The sequence below is a fragment of the Poromitra crassiceps genome (assembly GCF_964638095.1).
Source record: "Poromitra crassiceps genome assembly, chromosome: 13".
Taxonomy (NCBI): domain Eukaryota; kingdom Metazoa; phylum Chordata; class Actinopteri; order Beryciformes; family Melamphaidae; genus Poromitra; species Poromitra crassiceps.
This window is the reverse complement of record NC_139644.1, coordinates 41,377,509-41,394,575: the sequence shown is the minus strand read 5'-3', so window position 1 is coordinate 41,394,575 and position 17,067 is coordinate 41,377,509. Positions and strand designations below refer to the sequence as shown.

The 17,067-nt window shown below is 45.7% G+C and overlaps 1 protein-coding gene across 2 annotated transcripts in view; it reads right to left on the bottom strand.

The window, feature by feature from the left end:
• usp7 (ubiquitin specific peptidase 7 (herpes virus-associated)) overlaps positions 1 to 17,067 on the bottom strand; it is an 82,200-nt gene that overhangs the window by 25,336 nt on the left and 39,797 nt on the right. For both annotated transcript variants that reach the window (XM_083649731.1, XM_083649730.1), the window contains exons 12-16: positions 15,867 to 15,976; positions 11,472 to 11,649; positions 8,781 to 8,925; positions 4,998 to 5,128; positions 2,777 to 2,911 (exon numbers count right to left, since the gene is read on the bottom strand). In XM_083649731.1, the coding sequence (XP_083505857.1) occupies positions 2,777 to 2,911; positions 4,998 to 5,128; positions 8,781 to 8,925; positions 11,472 to 11,649; positions 15,867 to 15,976 (699 nt within the window). The remainder of the gene's footprint in view (positions 1 to 2,776; positions 2,912 to 4,997; positions 5,129 to 8,780; positions 8,926 to 11,471; positions 11,650 to 15,866; positions 15,977 to 17,067) is intronic.

Here is a 17,067-nt window from a genome sequence, read left to right as displayed (position 1 = left end):
CGGTTGTCTGGTCAGTTTGGTCAGAGGCAGAGCAGAGCCTCCTCTAAATTAACGTTACACGCGACGCAGCAAACATACGTTTCTCTGCCAACCATGTGCCATCACACTGGGCATCAACAACACTAGCGGGAGACTTCTCCCATGCACTCCCGCAAATAAGTAATGTTTTGCGCAGCAAGGTTACATAATGAGGGAGAGAGAGAACATCCATGACGGCTAACAACGAGCTATGCTAATAACTAGCTAGCCGTTCAGAAACACATGTAAACAGCCGTGTGATCACTGAGAACGTCAGTAAAATAAGGAGAGAGCTGCAGGTGCTTATGCAGAACTAGTGCACGATTAAGTGCACAGTGGGTAATGACCCGCTGTGATGAAGAATATAGCGAGATTAACCAGGTTGATAGCAGAGAAAACACTGTTGCAGCTGCCATCAGCAGGACCTCCAGGTCCAGGCTTCAACTAGCGTTGCCTGTCACATGACGCCTTCATGGTCCCTCGATAAAGTCTGCAGAAATATGCACGTTCCCTCACCTCTCTCTCAAGAAGCGTCACGTGAGTGTGGCGTTTAATGCCATCTGTCGCTACAAAATAAATAAACTGGGTGTATCATTGTATTACTCGACAGATGTATAACTAACTTTGTCAGTCTGAGCCATCTTCTATGTGCTGTAACACAGTGCAGTTTCTATTTTTCTGGTGTTTCTTTTTTACATGTTTGGGACTGTTGTGCTGAATATGTTTGGTCGGTGTGCCATGCTTTCAAACAATCTCCAACATCTGCCAACATTCACAGACAATTGTCTGTTGGTGTTTGTTGGTGTTTGTTTGAGAATGTTTGATTGGTGTGCCATGGCCTTTAGTGTTGACTGTATTCAGTCACTTACGGTAATGACGTGTGTTTTGGTGGAAGTCAGGCATCTTACCCCCTTTCAGACAATGTTATGCTTTGTTTATACATAACCGACATGTTTCAAGTATGCATACCACATTGTTTGATGCTACAGATTGTACAGTGGGAGTACGGAAATAGGCCAAGTGAGACGCTGTCTGGACACGTGAGCAAGTCCACAAGTAACGTGAACGTTAGTGTTGCGCAACACGGCGCCTTCTAAAAGTGCATTTCTGTCAGCGGAACAGTGATCATAAATGCAGTATGGATTACCGTATACTCATTATACCGGACATGTATCGGAAACATTGCATCTACGTATTTGGTAAGTCTGCTTGTTTGTGAGTGCTGCTTGCTTGCTTTCTTGGTAGCTAAACGATAGCTGGTGCCTGTTAGCACCGGCATAATGTCGCTAATGCGAACTACTTCTTTCCAATGATTCACAAACAAACTGAATGTGAGCAGTAGGCGAATGTTACTTGTTTGAAATACGGTATGGCTGTTTGGCTGAAGGGAGAAGAGAGGAGAAATTAACTGATACCGTAACGTTGGATGGTGATGATGAAGGCCATCAGTTGTTTTCATTCATTTTTGTGTGTAGATATAGGATGTATGTAATATATTCACGCAAATTATTTCATACTATTTATTAGGGGTGGGGGGAAAAATCGATTCACCTAAGTATCGCGATTTTTAATGTCACGATTTTTTTAATCGATCTTTTATTCCAGAATCGATAATCGCTGGGTGCTTGCAGTCAGGCCACTCACTGAACAGCAGGCCAGGCGCCGCCTACTGGTTTACTAGTGGTTTTATTACTTTATTAGTTAGTCTGAAGTAATAATTACACTTCAGGGTTAAAGTGGGTGCATCTCATTGTAACTCATTGGACTTCAAACGGCCCAAATCTGGCTTCAAACGGCCCAAATTGGGCTTCAAATAGGGATGGGCATTTCTAGCAAAAACACTATTCGAAATTCGCTGGCCAAATTCGAATTTAATTCGAAATTCGAAAATAAAAATAAAATGTAAAAAAAAAAAAAAATGTATTTTTTTTTTTTTTTTGTGAGTGAAATGTTGCATTGTCTCCCCTGATTCTAAGTCTACGGCTTTATTAATTAATATAAAAAGCTTCTGCTGTGGATTTTTAGCTCAAACAAGCATTGCACCACTGAAGTAAAGAACATGTTACATGACATTGACATTTTCGAAAATAAAAAACAGTTTTGACAATCATGAGTGGTTCATTAAATATTTAGTAGGCTCAGGTCTGAGTGCCAAAGGGGTGCCAAAGTCACCCCCTCTCCCTCTTCATGGGATTTCATCCGCCATTCATTTTTCCATAAACCTTGCTTAAAATGCTTATAAAAATTGTTTTACTTGCTCAAACCAAGCGATTTGACTATACTTAGAATCAGGGGAGACAATGCAACATTTCACTCAAAAAAAAAAAAAAAAAAAAAAAATTTTTTTTTCGAATTTCGAATTTCAATAATAAAAGTCGACCTTGATAATAACAACGATTATTCGAAAATTCGAAATTCGATGCCCATCCCTAATATAAACCACTCAGATATCCTTCACTTAAGTGTCTTATTTTGGGACGAAAACGGTGACTGTCACTTAAAGGCGACTAGTTTGCATTCCTGATCACCATGGCAACCAATACAAACCCTGCTGTTTTTCCATTTCAAATGTTACAAGAGGCAATGACGGGGTCTAAAAGTAACACCCGCCAAGCGGAGAAGGAGGGAGGAGAGAGCTGGGAGGAGGGGAATGAAGAGAGGGAGGTGGAGAGAAGAGGAGAAAGAGGAAGGTTGGACAGGAGAGGACATTGCAGTAGCGCGTGCTGGGAGAGAGGAGACGCGCTGGAGTCTTCCTCACCATGGTCTGGGAGAGGTTCTGGACGAACTCCTGCAGCGTGGAGCTCTTCAGGACCTTGAAGACTGTGTACTTCACCTTCTCCTCGTCGTACATGTCGTTGCCCTGGTGACCGCAGAACTGGTCCTCTGTCACCATCTGCCCAGAGGAGACGGAAGAAGGGTGGAGATCAAGTCAACGAAAAGGACGGAGAAGAAAACCCTGAGTGACGGAATGAAAAGCTTGAAAAAGGAGGCAGACGGGGTGGATCAAAGTAGAAAGCTAGATGCCTACACCCCATCTGTGTAATGTAAGAATCCAAATGGTAGGTCAGTTTCTAGTTTCCCCATCTGCACATCGTTATTAGAACCAAAATGGCGGAGCAGTTTCCAGTTTCCTCCTGTACTTTCCTACCTGTAAAACATTAGAGCCAAAATGGCAGGCCAGCTTCCAGTTTCATCAAAGACCCTATAGTAATATAATATCTATGGTTTCATACTGTGTCTGTGAAGCTGTAGTAGAGCTAAAATGGCACGTCAGTTTCTCATGTAAACCTACATGTTGAAGTGGACCTCCTGGTCAACCACACATACAGACTATTTCCCAGCTTCTTGCTTGTCATCTCACGTTCTCAAGTTGCAAACCATACCGTCAAATGCACGTATCGTGACACCCCTAACATAAACTGAAAATGAACTCCCAGCCTTTCTGCAATATAAACTGGATTTCTGCAATATAAACTTGTAATTCTGGGTGCAAAATATGCAAGGTTCAAAAACAGAAACCTCCAGTGTCTGCATTTCCTAACGAACACAAACAACAGAGCTGGTAACTTTATAACATTACCACCAGGGTCACACTACATGTAACACTCAAGTTACCACCAGGTTCACACTACATGTAACACTCAAGTTACCACCAGGGTCACACTACATGTAACACTCAAGTTACCACCAGGTTCACTACATGTAACACTAAAGTTACCACCAGGTTCACACTACATGTAACACTCAAGTTACCACCAGGTTCACACTACATGTAACACTCAAGTTACCACCAGGTTCACTACATGTAACACTAAAGTTACCACCAGGTTCACACTACATGTAACACTCAAGTTACCACCAGGTTCACACTACATGTAACACTCAAGTTACCACCAGGTTCACACTACATGTAACACTAAAGTTACCACCAGGGTCACACTACATGTAACACTCAAGTTACCACCAGGTTCACTACATGTAACACTCAAGTTACCACCAGGTTCACACTACATGTAACACTAAAGTTACCACCAGGTTCACTACATGTAACACTCAAGTTACCACCAGGTTCACACTACATGTAACACTCAAGTTACCACCAGGTTCACTACATGTAACACTAAAGTTACCACCAGGTTCACTACATGTAACACTCAAGTTACCACCAGGTTCACACTACATGTAACACTCAAGTTACCACCAGGTTCACACTACATGTAACACTCAAGTTACCACCAGGTTCACTACATGTAACACTCAAGTTACCACCAGGTTCACACTACATGTAACACTAAAGTTACCACCAGGTTCACACTACATGTAACACTAAAGTTACCACCAGGTTCACACTACATGTAACACTCAAGTTACCACCAGGTTCACTACATGTAACACTCAAGTTACCACCAGGTTCACACTACATGTAACACTCAAGTTACCACCAGGTTCACACTACATGCAACACTAAAGTTACCACCAGGTTCACACTACATGTAACACTCAAGTTACCACCAGGTTCACTACATGTAACACTAAAGTTACCACCAGGTTCACACTACATGTAACACTAAAGTTACCACCAGGTTCACACTACATGTAACACTCAAGTTACCACCAGGTTCACACTACATGTAACACTCAAGTTACCACCAGGTTCACACTACATGTAACACTCAAGTTACCACCAGGTTCACACTACATGTAACACTAAAGTTACCACCAGGTTCACACTACATGTAACACTCAAGTTACCACCAGGTTCACACTACATGTAACACTCAAGTTACCACCAGGTTCACACTACATGTAACACTCAAGTTACACAGCCACCAAAAACCTACTTTTGTTACAAGGTTCCCTTTTATCATTTCCAACAAGGAAGACGAGTAATATTTACGAACATCCAAATTTGAAAGCAGGATGTTACGAGGAGCCCTTGTTGAAGGCAGCATCAAAGATGGCGGGCCGGGTTTGCCTACCTGGACCTGCATGTAGAGGTGAGCCTCCTGGCGCTCCTTCCTCTTCTGCGCCTCCACCCTCTTCTCCTCCTGCAGACGCTCCACCAGCTGCTGAGGGATGTCCACATCCAACACGGGCAGGAGCACCTCGCCTGGGACACCGAGGGAGGCACAGGGTGGCATATTCATTTCATTCAGTCGTTTATAGCCCCTTATCACACAAACATGTCTCAAAGAGGTTTACATGGCATCATCACAGTCACTACATCCTATATCTACACACAACATAGCTTACATACATCCTATATCTACACACAACATAGCTTACATAATCCTATATCTACACACAACATAGCTTACATAATCCTATATCAACACACAACATAGCTTACATAATCCTATATCAACTAGGGATGGGCATTTCTAGCAAAAACACTATTCGAAATTCGCTGGCCAAAGTCGACTTTTAATCGAAATTCGAAAATAAACAAAAAATGTAAAAAAAAAAAAAAAAAGTAATTTTTTTTTTTTTTTTTTTTTGTGAGTGAAATGTTGTATTGTCTCCCCTGATTCTAAGCATAGTCGAATCGCATGGTTTGAGCAAGTAAAACAATTTTTATAAGCATTTTAAGCAAGGTTTATGGAAAAATGAATGGCGGATGAAATCCCATGAAGAGGGAGAGGTTGCTTATAAAAATTGTTTTACTTGCTCAAACCAAGCGATTCGACTATACTTAGAATCAGGGGAGACAATGCAACATTTCACTCACAAATATATTTTTTTTTTTTTTTTTTTTTTTCAATAAACGAATTTCGACTTTCAATAATAAAAGTCGACCTTGATAATAACAACGATTATTCGAAAATTCGAAATTCGATGCCCATCCCTAATATCAACACACAACATAGCTTACATAATCCTATATCAACACACAACATATCTTACATAATCCTATATCAACACACAACATAGCTTACATAATCCTATATCAACACACAACATAGTAGTGATGCGCGGGGCGCAGTTATAACTGCGCTGACCGCGGATATCCCGCCCCGCGGGCGGGCCGGATCATAAAAATAAACATTCTGATTAATAGCGGATGGGTTGCGGGCGGGTGAAACGATGTAATAATAATAAATAATAATAATGATTGGATTTATATAGCGCCTTTCCAAGTGCTCAAAGCGCTTCACAGAATCATTATTCGTTCACACCATTCGTACCGGTGGTTCGAAAGCGTGGCAGCCACACATCGGCGCTCAACGGCCCCTCCGACCACCATCATTCATACCAATCATACGATGTATCATTAACACCTTCACTGCCGTCGACGAGTTATCTCGTCAAATTTTTTTTTTTTTTTTTACGGTGGGAAGTGGATCAAACCCTTTTACATCTCCTATAAAAATATGGGAGCCACCGAACGTGTACAACCCATTCCACCGACCCACTAAGTGGCGACAGTGCTCTCCAGACTAGAGAAAGCCGAGCCAAAACTGCAGGGAAAAGCGTGAGGAAACCATTCTCATACTGTAGAATGGTTTGGCGAAAACGCTTTTGCGGTGGCGCACAACGGTGGGGGGTTCCAACAATAGACTGGGTGCAACACACTTTGAAACACGCAGCATAAAGCCCAGAATCGCACAAAGCTTCATCAAAGCTCTCAACCGAAACCCCAAGAAACGAGCGAGCGCCATCCAGACTCGCCCGTGAGGGGCCGCCAGCAGCCAGGCAGCACAGACAGGCAGCAGAAACTCGCTTGTGACAAACGCTGCAAAGCCACCAGAGACACACCCACGGAGGGAGGAGTTTGAAGGAGAGGGGGGTGGGGGTGCTGTTATGGAGGAAATTACTGTTCAGAACTATTGTTTAGATGTCTGATGTCTTACTGATGCCAAAAAGAAATGGTTAAAGTGACTGTTCTATCGAATTTCACAAAAAGGCATTTATCTCAGCTTTCCTTTTCAGACGCTGAAACCATGCTGTATTCAACTGCTAATGCCTACATAACTACTAACTCTACAAACTAACTCTTTTAGACAGAGAAAGCACACATTCTATTAGTTATTTTGAGATATTTTGTGTTCACAAAGTCCTAGCAGAAAATAATCCTCGGCTCTTGAAAGATGAGCCAGAATCCTCAAAAAAACCCTTGGCAGAAGCTACCTACAGTAAAAAAAAACTGTTGGCAGTGAATGTGTTAACACTTTCAGTGCCACGGCCCTTGGGCAAAAGGTTGCTTGCTGTGCCACATAGGCCGCAATGCATTTTAAAACAGTCATATAATTTCTTTAATAATTACTATGTAAACACTGAACACGCACAAATAACGATGAGACTCTCTTCTATCACCTGCAAAAAAAAGTTTATTGATCCCATTTTCCGTTCTTTAGTTATGAGCCGGAGAAGATAGCTTGATCGAACGAAAAACAGAGCTTTTTTTCTACGAGCTGAGATAATGAGCCTTTTGTGAAATTAAACATTTCAAGCACATCACTGACTCTGAAGCTAATTTTCTGATGTAGTCACACCTCAAAAATAATTTCCTTCAATAAAACAGTGAAGGCAAGGGAATTTTGTTTGGAAGAATAATATTTTTAGCTGAAACCAGCAGCGCTGGCGCCTGCATGCGCTGCTGGTTGCAGCTTCTTGCTGATCTTTTGCTGCTGGTGGGCATCGGATATTCTGGCTTGCGTTTGCCAACCCTGTCCTGCTGTCTGGGTCTGTGTTGTGTACTTGGCTCTGCGTGCCCACCTCCCCCCCTCCTCCTCCCCCCCCCCCCCCGTTGTGGGAGGAGTGTCTCTCTGCTCTGCTGTTTTCTCGTTTTCTCTGCCTGTGCTCAGCACTGAAAAAGTCAGCTAGATCCTGCTTTTTTACAGCCGCGTGTACCAGCTCCCATGCTTCGAGTTGAGAATAATAACAAATCCACGGCTGATCATGTGTTGCAGCGGACACGGAGGCTGTTGCAGCGGACATCGAGGTGCTCAATTGTGATAGCAGATTGGCTGCTGCAGGGGCACAGCTAAACGTTGCTTCAATGAAGCCGCTGCATACGGACGGATGCGATGCGATTTCCTTCCCCCCAATGACTTCTTCTGTGTGTTTCACTCCACGTTCTCTCATCTGGAGAGCGCTGTCGCCACCTAAGGGTTCTGTAAAATAGGTTAGACACATTCAATACCTCTGAATATTGTAAGAGGCGATGTAAGAGGCATAGATCGACACCCCCCCGTCAAAAAAAAAAAATCGAGTTATGACGCCATTTGGCGTCGCTGGCACTGTACGGTAAATTTCTAATGACGCCATATGGCGTCGCTGGCACTGAATGTGTTAATGAGGAGAAATTATATTAATTACATTCTCTAGTCTATGAACGTATTTTAAGCTACACTTTTCGTCAGCCACATTCTTAGTCGCCTATTAATTGTAGGATCCCAAAGGACCCACGGCAGTGATAAATGTAAACAAAACAATAGCCATGTGCTAGGTCGCTACGCTCCACTTTTGGTCCATATATGGTCAATGATGTCACCCTCAAAGAGGAGTCTCTGCTGAAGACGTGTTTGAAGAGAAGACGCGTTCGTATTTTCCCATACAATGAGGCAATCCAGTAAACTAAACTTAAAGCTATAGTGTTAGCCGAGTAAGCTACATGAGGGCAAGTGGTGGACTGGACATAATACAGCATGGAAGTTTATTTGGAGTCTTGGACTGCAGCGATCGCACCAACGGCAGAAGGTAAGGTGCAAGACGTTTGGAGATGAAGAGAACTCAATCGCCACATGAAACGCGTTACTTACCGAGCTTGGACTCCCGGATGTAGACCAACATGTAGGCGTTGGTACAGTGACGCACAGAGAGGTCGTCGTCGTGGCCGCCGTAGTTGTGCTCTATGGCCTCCTCCTTGGTGCACCGCGACACCACGTCATCGTCAAACTTGCACCACTGGAGGGAGGGGAGGCGTGTGTGAAAGGAGGGGGGTGGGTAGGGAGGATAAGTGATGAGGAGCAGGGAGGAGGAGAGGATAAGTGATGAGGAGCAGGGAGGAGGAGAGGATAAGTGATGAGGAGCAGGGAGGAGGAGAGGATAAGTGATGAGGAGCAGGGAGGAGGAGAGGATAAGTGATGAGGAGCAGGGAGGAGGAGAAGATAAGTGATGAGGAGCAGGGAGGAGGAGAGGATAAGTGATGAGGAGCAGGGAGGAGGAGAGGATAAGTGATGAGGAGCAGGGAGGAGGAGAGGATAAGTGATGAGGAGCAGGGAGGAGGAGAGGATAAGTGATGAGGAGCAGGGAGGAGGAGAGGATAAGTGATGAGGAGCAGGGAGGAGGAGAGGATAAGTGATGAGGAGCAGGGAGGAGGAGAGGATAAGTGATGAGGAGCAGGGAGGAGGAGAGGATAAGTGATGAGGAGCAGGGAGGAGGAGAGGATAAGTGATGAGGAGCAGGGAGGAGGAGAAGATAAGTGATGAGGAGCAGGGAGGAGGAGAGGATAAGTGATGAGGAGCAGGGAGGAGGAGAGGATAAGTGATGAGGAGCAGGGAGGAGGAGAGGATAAGTGATGAGGAGCAGGGAGGAGGAGAGGATAAGTGATGAGGAGCAGGGAGGAGGAGAGGATAAGTGATGAGGAGCAGGGAGGAGGAGAGGATAAGTGATGAGGAGCAGGGAGGAGGAGAAGATAAGTGATGAGGAGCAGGGAGGAGGAGAGGATAAGTGATGAGGAGCGGGGAGGAGGAGAGGATAAGTGATGAGGAGCAGGGTGGAGGGGAGGATAAGTGATGAGGAGCAGGGTGGAGGAGAGGATAAGTGATGAGGAGCAGGGAGGAGGAGAGGATAAGTGATGAGGAGCAGAGAGGAGAGGAGGATAAGTGATGAGGAGCAGGGAGGAGGGAGGATAAGTGATGAGGAGCAGGGAGGAGAGGAGGATAAGTGATGAGGAGCAGGGAGGAGAGGAGGATAAGTGATGAGGAGCAGGGAGGAGAGGATAAGTGATGAGGAGCAGGGAGGAGGAGAGGATAAGTGATGAGGAGCAGGGTGGAGGAGAGGATAAGTGATGAGGAGCAGGGAGGAGGAGAGGATAAGTGATGAGGAGCAGGGAGGAGGAGAGGATAAGTGATGAGGAGCAGGGAGGAGGAGAGGATAAGTGATGAGGAGCAGGGAGGAGGAGAGGATAAGTGATGAGGAGCAGGGAGGAGAGGAGGATAAGTGATGAGGAGCAGGGAGGAGAGGAGGATAAGTGATGAGGAGCAGGGAGGAGGAGAGGATAAGTGATGAGGAGCAGGGAGGAGGAGAGGATAAGTGATGAGGAGCAGGGTGGAGGAGAGGATAAGTGATGAGGAGCAGGGAGGAGGAGAGGATAAGTGATGAGGAGCAGGGAGGAGGAGAGGATAAGTGATGAGGAGCAGGGAGGAGGAGAGGATAAGTGATGAGGAGCAGGGAGGAGGAGAGGATAAGTGATGAGGAGCAGGGAGGAGGAGAGGATAAGTGATGAGGAGCAGGGAGGAGGAGAGGATAAGTGATGAGGAGCAGGGAGGAGGAGAGGATAAGTGATGAGGAGCAGGGAGGAGGAGAGGATAAGTGATGAGGAGCAGGGAGGAGGAGAGGATAAGTGATGAGGAGCAGGGTGGAGGGGAGGATAAGTGATGAGGAGCAGGGAGGAGGAGAGGATAAGTGATGAGGAGCAGGGAGGAGGAGAGGATAAGTGATGAGGAGCAGGGAGGAGGAGAGGATAAGTGATGAGGAGCAGGGAGGAGGAGAGGATAAGTGATGAGGAACAGGGAGGAGGAGAGGATAAGTGATGAGGAACAGGGAGGAGGAGAGGATAAGTGATGAGGAGCAGGGAGGAGGAGAGGATAAGTGATGAGGAGCAGGGAGGAGGAGAGGATAAGTGATGAGGAGCAGGGAGGAGGAGAGGATAAGTGATGAGGAGCAGGGTGGAGGAGAGGATAAGTGATGAGGAGCAGGGAGGAGAGGAGGATAAGTGATGAGGAGCAGGGAGGAGGAGAGGATAAGTGATGAGGAGCAGGGAGGAGGAGAAGATAAGTGATGAGGAGCAGGGAGGAGGAGAGGATAAGTGATGAGGAGCAGGGAGGAGGAGAGGATAAGTGATGAGGAGCAGGGAGGAGAGGATAAGTGATGAGGAGCAGGGAGGAGGAGAAGATAAGTGATGAGGAGCAGGGAGGAGAGGAGGATAAGTGATGAGGAGCAGGTGATTGTCGTGAAGGGAAGAGGGGAGAAAAAGGAGAAAAGCACAAGGCACTTAAGACGACCGTTTGTGTCCAGTCATAGATAATGATCAGCATTTTCCGCGCTCTGGCATGCTCAGGTGCTCAGGGCCTGCATGGACTCTCACACAAACCCTGTCTAGTGTCTACAGTGCAGTATCCACAATGAATAATAAATCACAGAGCGGTAAATCAGACCACAGAAGTGCCAAAAATGCGGTCAAAATGTTGATGAGAAGGTGGTTTAAAAAAAAAAAAGGTTGTTCTCACTATTGGCTCCTTGACGCTCACTTTGCCGTCTCCCTTGGGGTTGAGATAGACAACATAGTGGCCGCCGTGGTTGTCTCCGCTGTGCACCAGCACCGCGTGCAGGATGTAGTTGGCCGGGTCCTTGGAGTCAGTCTTCTGGAGGAACTCGTCCAGGGGGAGCTGCTCTGGGAACTCAAACCTGGAGGACAGAGAGAGAGGAAGGAGACAAGGTTCAGAGGAGCGGGGGATTTGACGGTGGTGAGAGAGAGAGAGACCAGGGATAATTTGCTAGGGAGATGGAGAAGAGGGGAAGAGAGGGGCAGTGAAGGAGGGATGGTGTGTACAGGTTCCCACACCTTCTTAATCATCAAGTTCAAGGACTTTAAGGACTTTCCAGGGCTAATTCCCTCAAATTCATGGACCCGACACGGCCTAGTTTGAGACACGGACGAAGGTTCTTCACTGTTACAGCACTGAGGATGTTTATAATGAGAAGATCACAGACAATAATTAAGAAAGAGCGAGGCTTGAATGTGTGAACACTTCTCACCTGTGCTGCTGTGTTACAGTGATGGCAGACTACATGCAGACAGCGCAATTCAGCCTATTTACTCATGTCAAGTACCAAAATATACCGTATATATATATATCAAAAGAACTTACATTTCTATTGTTGCACAAAATATATAAATATATATCAATCAAGCACTTTCAAGGACCCATGTCCATTTACGTCATTTTAAAAACTTTCAAGGCTTTGATTTTGCTCCTGAAATTCACAAACTTCTAAGGATTTCCAGGACCCGTGGGAGCACAGTCACGATGTCCCGCCACCTGACACTTCACACTGTGTGTGTGTGTGTGTATGTCCACACACACACACACCTCAAGTGGTAGCGTCACAAAGATGACTCAGAGCCTGAGAGACACTACAGAGGAAAATGAGCTATTCTGGCTGTGTGTGTGTGTGTGTGTGTGTGTGTGTGTGTGTGTGCATTCTAGTTAATCTCTTAACTGGGCATCACTTTGCTCCGTGTGTGTGTGTGTGTGTGTGTGTGTGTGCGTGCGTGTGTGTGTGTGTGTGTGTGTGTGTGTGTGTGTGTGCGTGCTCCGCAAGTGTCACATTATCCCAGAGGATAATGTTAAAACACCATTAACTCCCACAGGGCTTTATATAGACTTGATACTGCCTGCAGGAGGCGCACCCTCTGTGACTCACTGTCTTGGTGTGTGAGGTTGATGCAGAGCTGTCTTGGTGAGTGAGGTTGATGCAGAGCTGTCTTGGTGAGTGAGGTTGATGCAGAGCTGTCTTGGTGTGTGAGGTTGATGCAGAGCTGTCTTGGTGTGTGAGGTTGATGCAGAGCTGTCTTGGTGTGTGAGGTTGATGCAGAGCTGTCTTGGTGAGTGAGGTTGATGCAGAGCTGTCTTGGTGAGTGAGGTTGATGCAGAGCTGTCTTGCTGAGTGAGGTTGATGCAGAGCTGTCTTGGTGTGTGAGGTTTATGCAGAGCTGTCTTGGTGAGTGAGGTTGATGCAGAGCTGTCTTGGTGAGTGAGGTTGATGCAGAGCTGTCTTGGTGTGTGAGGTTGATGCAGAGCTGTCTTGGTGAGTGAGGTTGATGCAGAGCTGTCTTGGTGTGTGAGGTTGATGCAGAGCTGTCTTGGTGTGTGAGGTTGGGGTAGGGGCGTTGATGACGTGCTAAGCGAGCACATACAAACCATTCAATGTCCCTGTGCTATTTAATCATTTCATGAACGGACATAGTTACGTGGCTGGATTATTTGGAAGAGAGCCACATTAGTGAGTAAACAAGTAGCCTAAAGTTTAATCGTTTATTTTCCTCCATCTGCCAGTTTGAAACAAGTGCGCAGTATCAACGTTCACGTAGGCTATATGAGTTTGCCGTTTAATTCGTTGATATGCCGAACGATAATCGTTGGGCATATCAATGAATTAGCGAGTGAGGACACTCAGGTGGGAGAGATTAGAGACACAACACGCATATATCTCCACGGACGGGGGCGACTGAACTTAAATAACGCATGCTCTTTAAAGTGGAAATTCATTCACCAGAAACACATTTTCGTTCTGAGCTTTTAAAATTTGTTTTTGCAGATTTTTTAACACATGGGTCCGTGTATAATTCGGTTGAGAATTGTGAATATCGGTTTTTTTCTGCCAGTGTTGGGGGGAGAGAGAGAGAGAAGCCGCGCGCGCCCAATGCCAACACACGTTTTAACACATTCACTGCCAGCCATTTTTTTTTTACTGTAGGTAGCTTCTGCCAGAGGGTTTTTTTGAGGATTCTGGCTCATCTTTCAAGACCCGAGGATTCTTTTCTGCTAAGATTTTGTGAACACAAAATATCTCAAAAGAACTAATAGAATGTGTGCTTTCTCTGTCTAAAAGAGTTAGTTTGTAGAGTTAGTAGTTATGTAGGCATTAGCACTTGAATACAGCATGGTTTCAGCGTCTGAAAATTTAAGCTGAGATAAATAGCTTTTTGTCAGTCACTTTAACCATTCATTTTTGGCATCAGTAAGACGTCAGACATCTAAACAATAGTTTTGAACAGTAATTTCCTCCATAACAGCAGGAAACACCCCTCTACTTCAAACTCCTCCCTCCGTGTGTGTTCTTCTTGGCTGCAGCGGGCGTGTCACAAGCGAGTTGCTGCTGCTGCTGCTCCTGTCTGCTGGCGGCCGCTGGGCAAGTCTGGATGGGCTCGCTCGTTTCTTGGGGTTTCGGTTGAGAAACCCCAAGAAACGGGGTTTCTTTTGCGATTCTGGTCTTATTTATGCTGCGTGTTTCAAAGTGTGTTGCACCCATAATCTATTATGCAAATTTGCAATCCCCCTCCGCCAGCAATCAGCGCGAAAGCGAAAGCGTTTTCGCCAATCCATTTTACTGTATGAGAATGGTTTCATCGCGCGTTCCCCTGCAGTTTTGGCTCGGCTTTTTCTAGAATGGAGAGCACTGTCGCCACTTAGATTCAAGATTCAAGATTCAAGATTTTTATTGTCACTCCATGGTACAAGTATCACGTGTGAAATTCTTGTGCTGTGGACTCCGTTTACGACATAGTACAAATAGGCAACAAGCAATGAGCAATAGGCAATAAGAAATAGGCATCAATAAGCAATACTAAGCAGCAATAGGCAATGAGGCAGAATAGCGATAAGACAAGTCAGTGGCATATTCATTGCACATAGGTGCACATGTTATGTGCATACGTTAGACATGTTCGGACATTTTAATTCGACGTATTTGACATACAGTGCAAATAGCATGTACCTTATTAAACATACAATTAAACATTAGGCATTGTGCATACGTTAGATGTGTTCAGACATTTTAAATTCGACGTAATTGACATACAGGTGCAAATAGCATGTACCGGTACCTTGTTAGACATACAATTAAACATTAGGCATACATAATGGTAGCAGCTGCAGTACGGTACGGTACGACTACTACACTATTTGTGTATGTTAAGGAGTCTCGTGGCCTGCGGGAAGAGTGGGTCGGTGGAATGGGTTGTACACGTTCGGTGGCTCCAATATTTTTATAGGAGACGTGGGGGGCGTTGATCCACGTCCCACCGTCAAAAAAAAAAAAAAAAAATTTAAGCCGAGATATCTCGTCATTGGCAGTCAACCGTTGGATTTTGTAAGCCGAGATATCTCGTCAATGGCAGTGAACGTGTTAAGCTACATTGTTTTCTCATCGAGGCAATGTCAAGGAAATAAGTGGCTCATATTTGTGTCCGCAAACGCAGATAGGAGCGCGCATGTTGTCTGTGTTTATGCGTCCCAAGCTTGCCCAGAATGACTTGCCGAACAAATAGGCATAGCCTATTCCCGCTGCAAAGTTGATCTCTGAGAACATTGGAATAAAGAATAAGATCGACTATAGAGGTATACGAGTAGAATACTAGAGGAATAAATGCATTTAGAACATTCATTTAGATCCAGAGTAGAGAATTGTAGCCTATTATGTAGGCTACTTTTCATGCACCACAGCACTGATCATGTTTAGAAAGTGATTAGGTGTTTTATTGAGGCATGTCTAGCAGGGTAACTGCGGGGATAGACCTGATTCTGACCTGAGCCGCTTCAGGGAGAGAGCAGGCTCAAGTCAGGCCTTCTGTTTCTGGAAATAGACTGCTCCTTTAACCTGCATTATCACAGAGCAACCCTTCTGTTTCTGGAAATAGACTGCTCCTTTAACCTGCATTATCACAGAACAAGCCTTCTGTAGACCAGCCTGTGACGGCAGGCTGGCAATGTTCCCTTTCTTCCTCTTCACACTGACTAACTTTCAGCAGAGTGGGCTGTGTGTGTGTGTGTGTGTGTGTGTGTGTGTGTGTGTGTGTGTGTGTGTGTGTGTGTGTGTGTGTGTGTGTGTGTGTGTGTTACCTGTCATTAATCTTGATGTTTTGGTCGGTCTGTGGGTCGTACATGAACCTCATCAGCTGCAGGTGAAGGATGGGAGGGAAGGTGAGGAACTTCACCCCCTTCTCCGCTTCCTGGAGGACATGCACACTAGTGAGAACACTTCCTGGAGGACACGCACACTAGTGAGAACACTTCCTGGAGGACACGCACACTAGTGAGAACACTTCCTGGAGGACACGCACACTAGTGAGAACACTTCCTGGAGGACACGCACACTAGTGACAACACTTCCTGGAGGACACGCACACTAGTGAGAACACTTCCTGGAGGACACGCACACTAGTGAGAACACTTCCTGGAGGACACGCACACTAGTGAGAACACTTCCTGGAGGACACGCACACTAGTGAGAACACTTCCTGGAGGACATGCACACTAGTGAGAACACTTCCTGGAGGACACGCACACTAGTGAGAACACTTCCTGGAGGACACGCACACTAGTGAGAACACTTCCTGGAGGACACGCACACTAGTGAGAACACTTCCTGGAGGACACGCACACTAGTGACAACACTTCCTGGAGGACACGCACACTAGTGAGAACACTTCCTGGAGGACACGCACACTAGTGAGAACACTTCCTGGAGGACACGCACACTAGTGAGAACACTTCCTGGAGGACACGCACACTAGTAAGAACACTTCCTGGAGGACATGCACACTAGTGAGAACACTTCCTGGGGTTAAATAAAGAAAAATCGGGAATCTGGAACATCTTTCCAACATAGATAATTGGATGCATGGAGTATTTTGTCAAGTGACTGACGTTCGCGCATTCTCAGTCTAATATCAACCCCATCATACCAGCTCAGTGGCCTTGTGGTTTGAGTGTCCGCCCTGAGACTGGGAGGTTGCGAGTTCGATCCCCGGCCGAGTCATACCAAAGACTATAGAAATGGGACCCATTGCCTCCCTGCTTGGCACTCAGCATCAAAGGGTTGGAATTGGGGGGTTAGATCACCAAATGATTCCCGAGCGCGGCGCTGCTGCCGCTCACCGCTCCCCCAGGGGATGGGTCAAATGCGGAGAACAAATTTCGCACTGGGACCAGCAGGTATGTGCTTCATTAGAAGATGACACACAGATGTGTACTTGTACTCTATGTGTGAGGCTATGCTGCTGAAATACAACTTTACAATAGACGTACAATGTTAATGTAT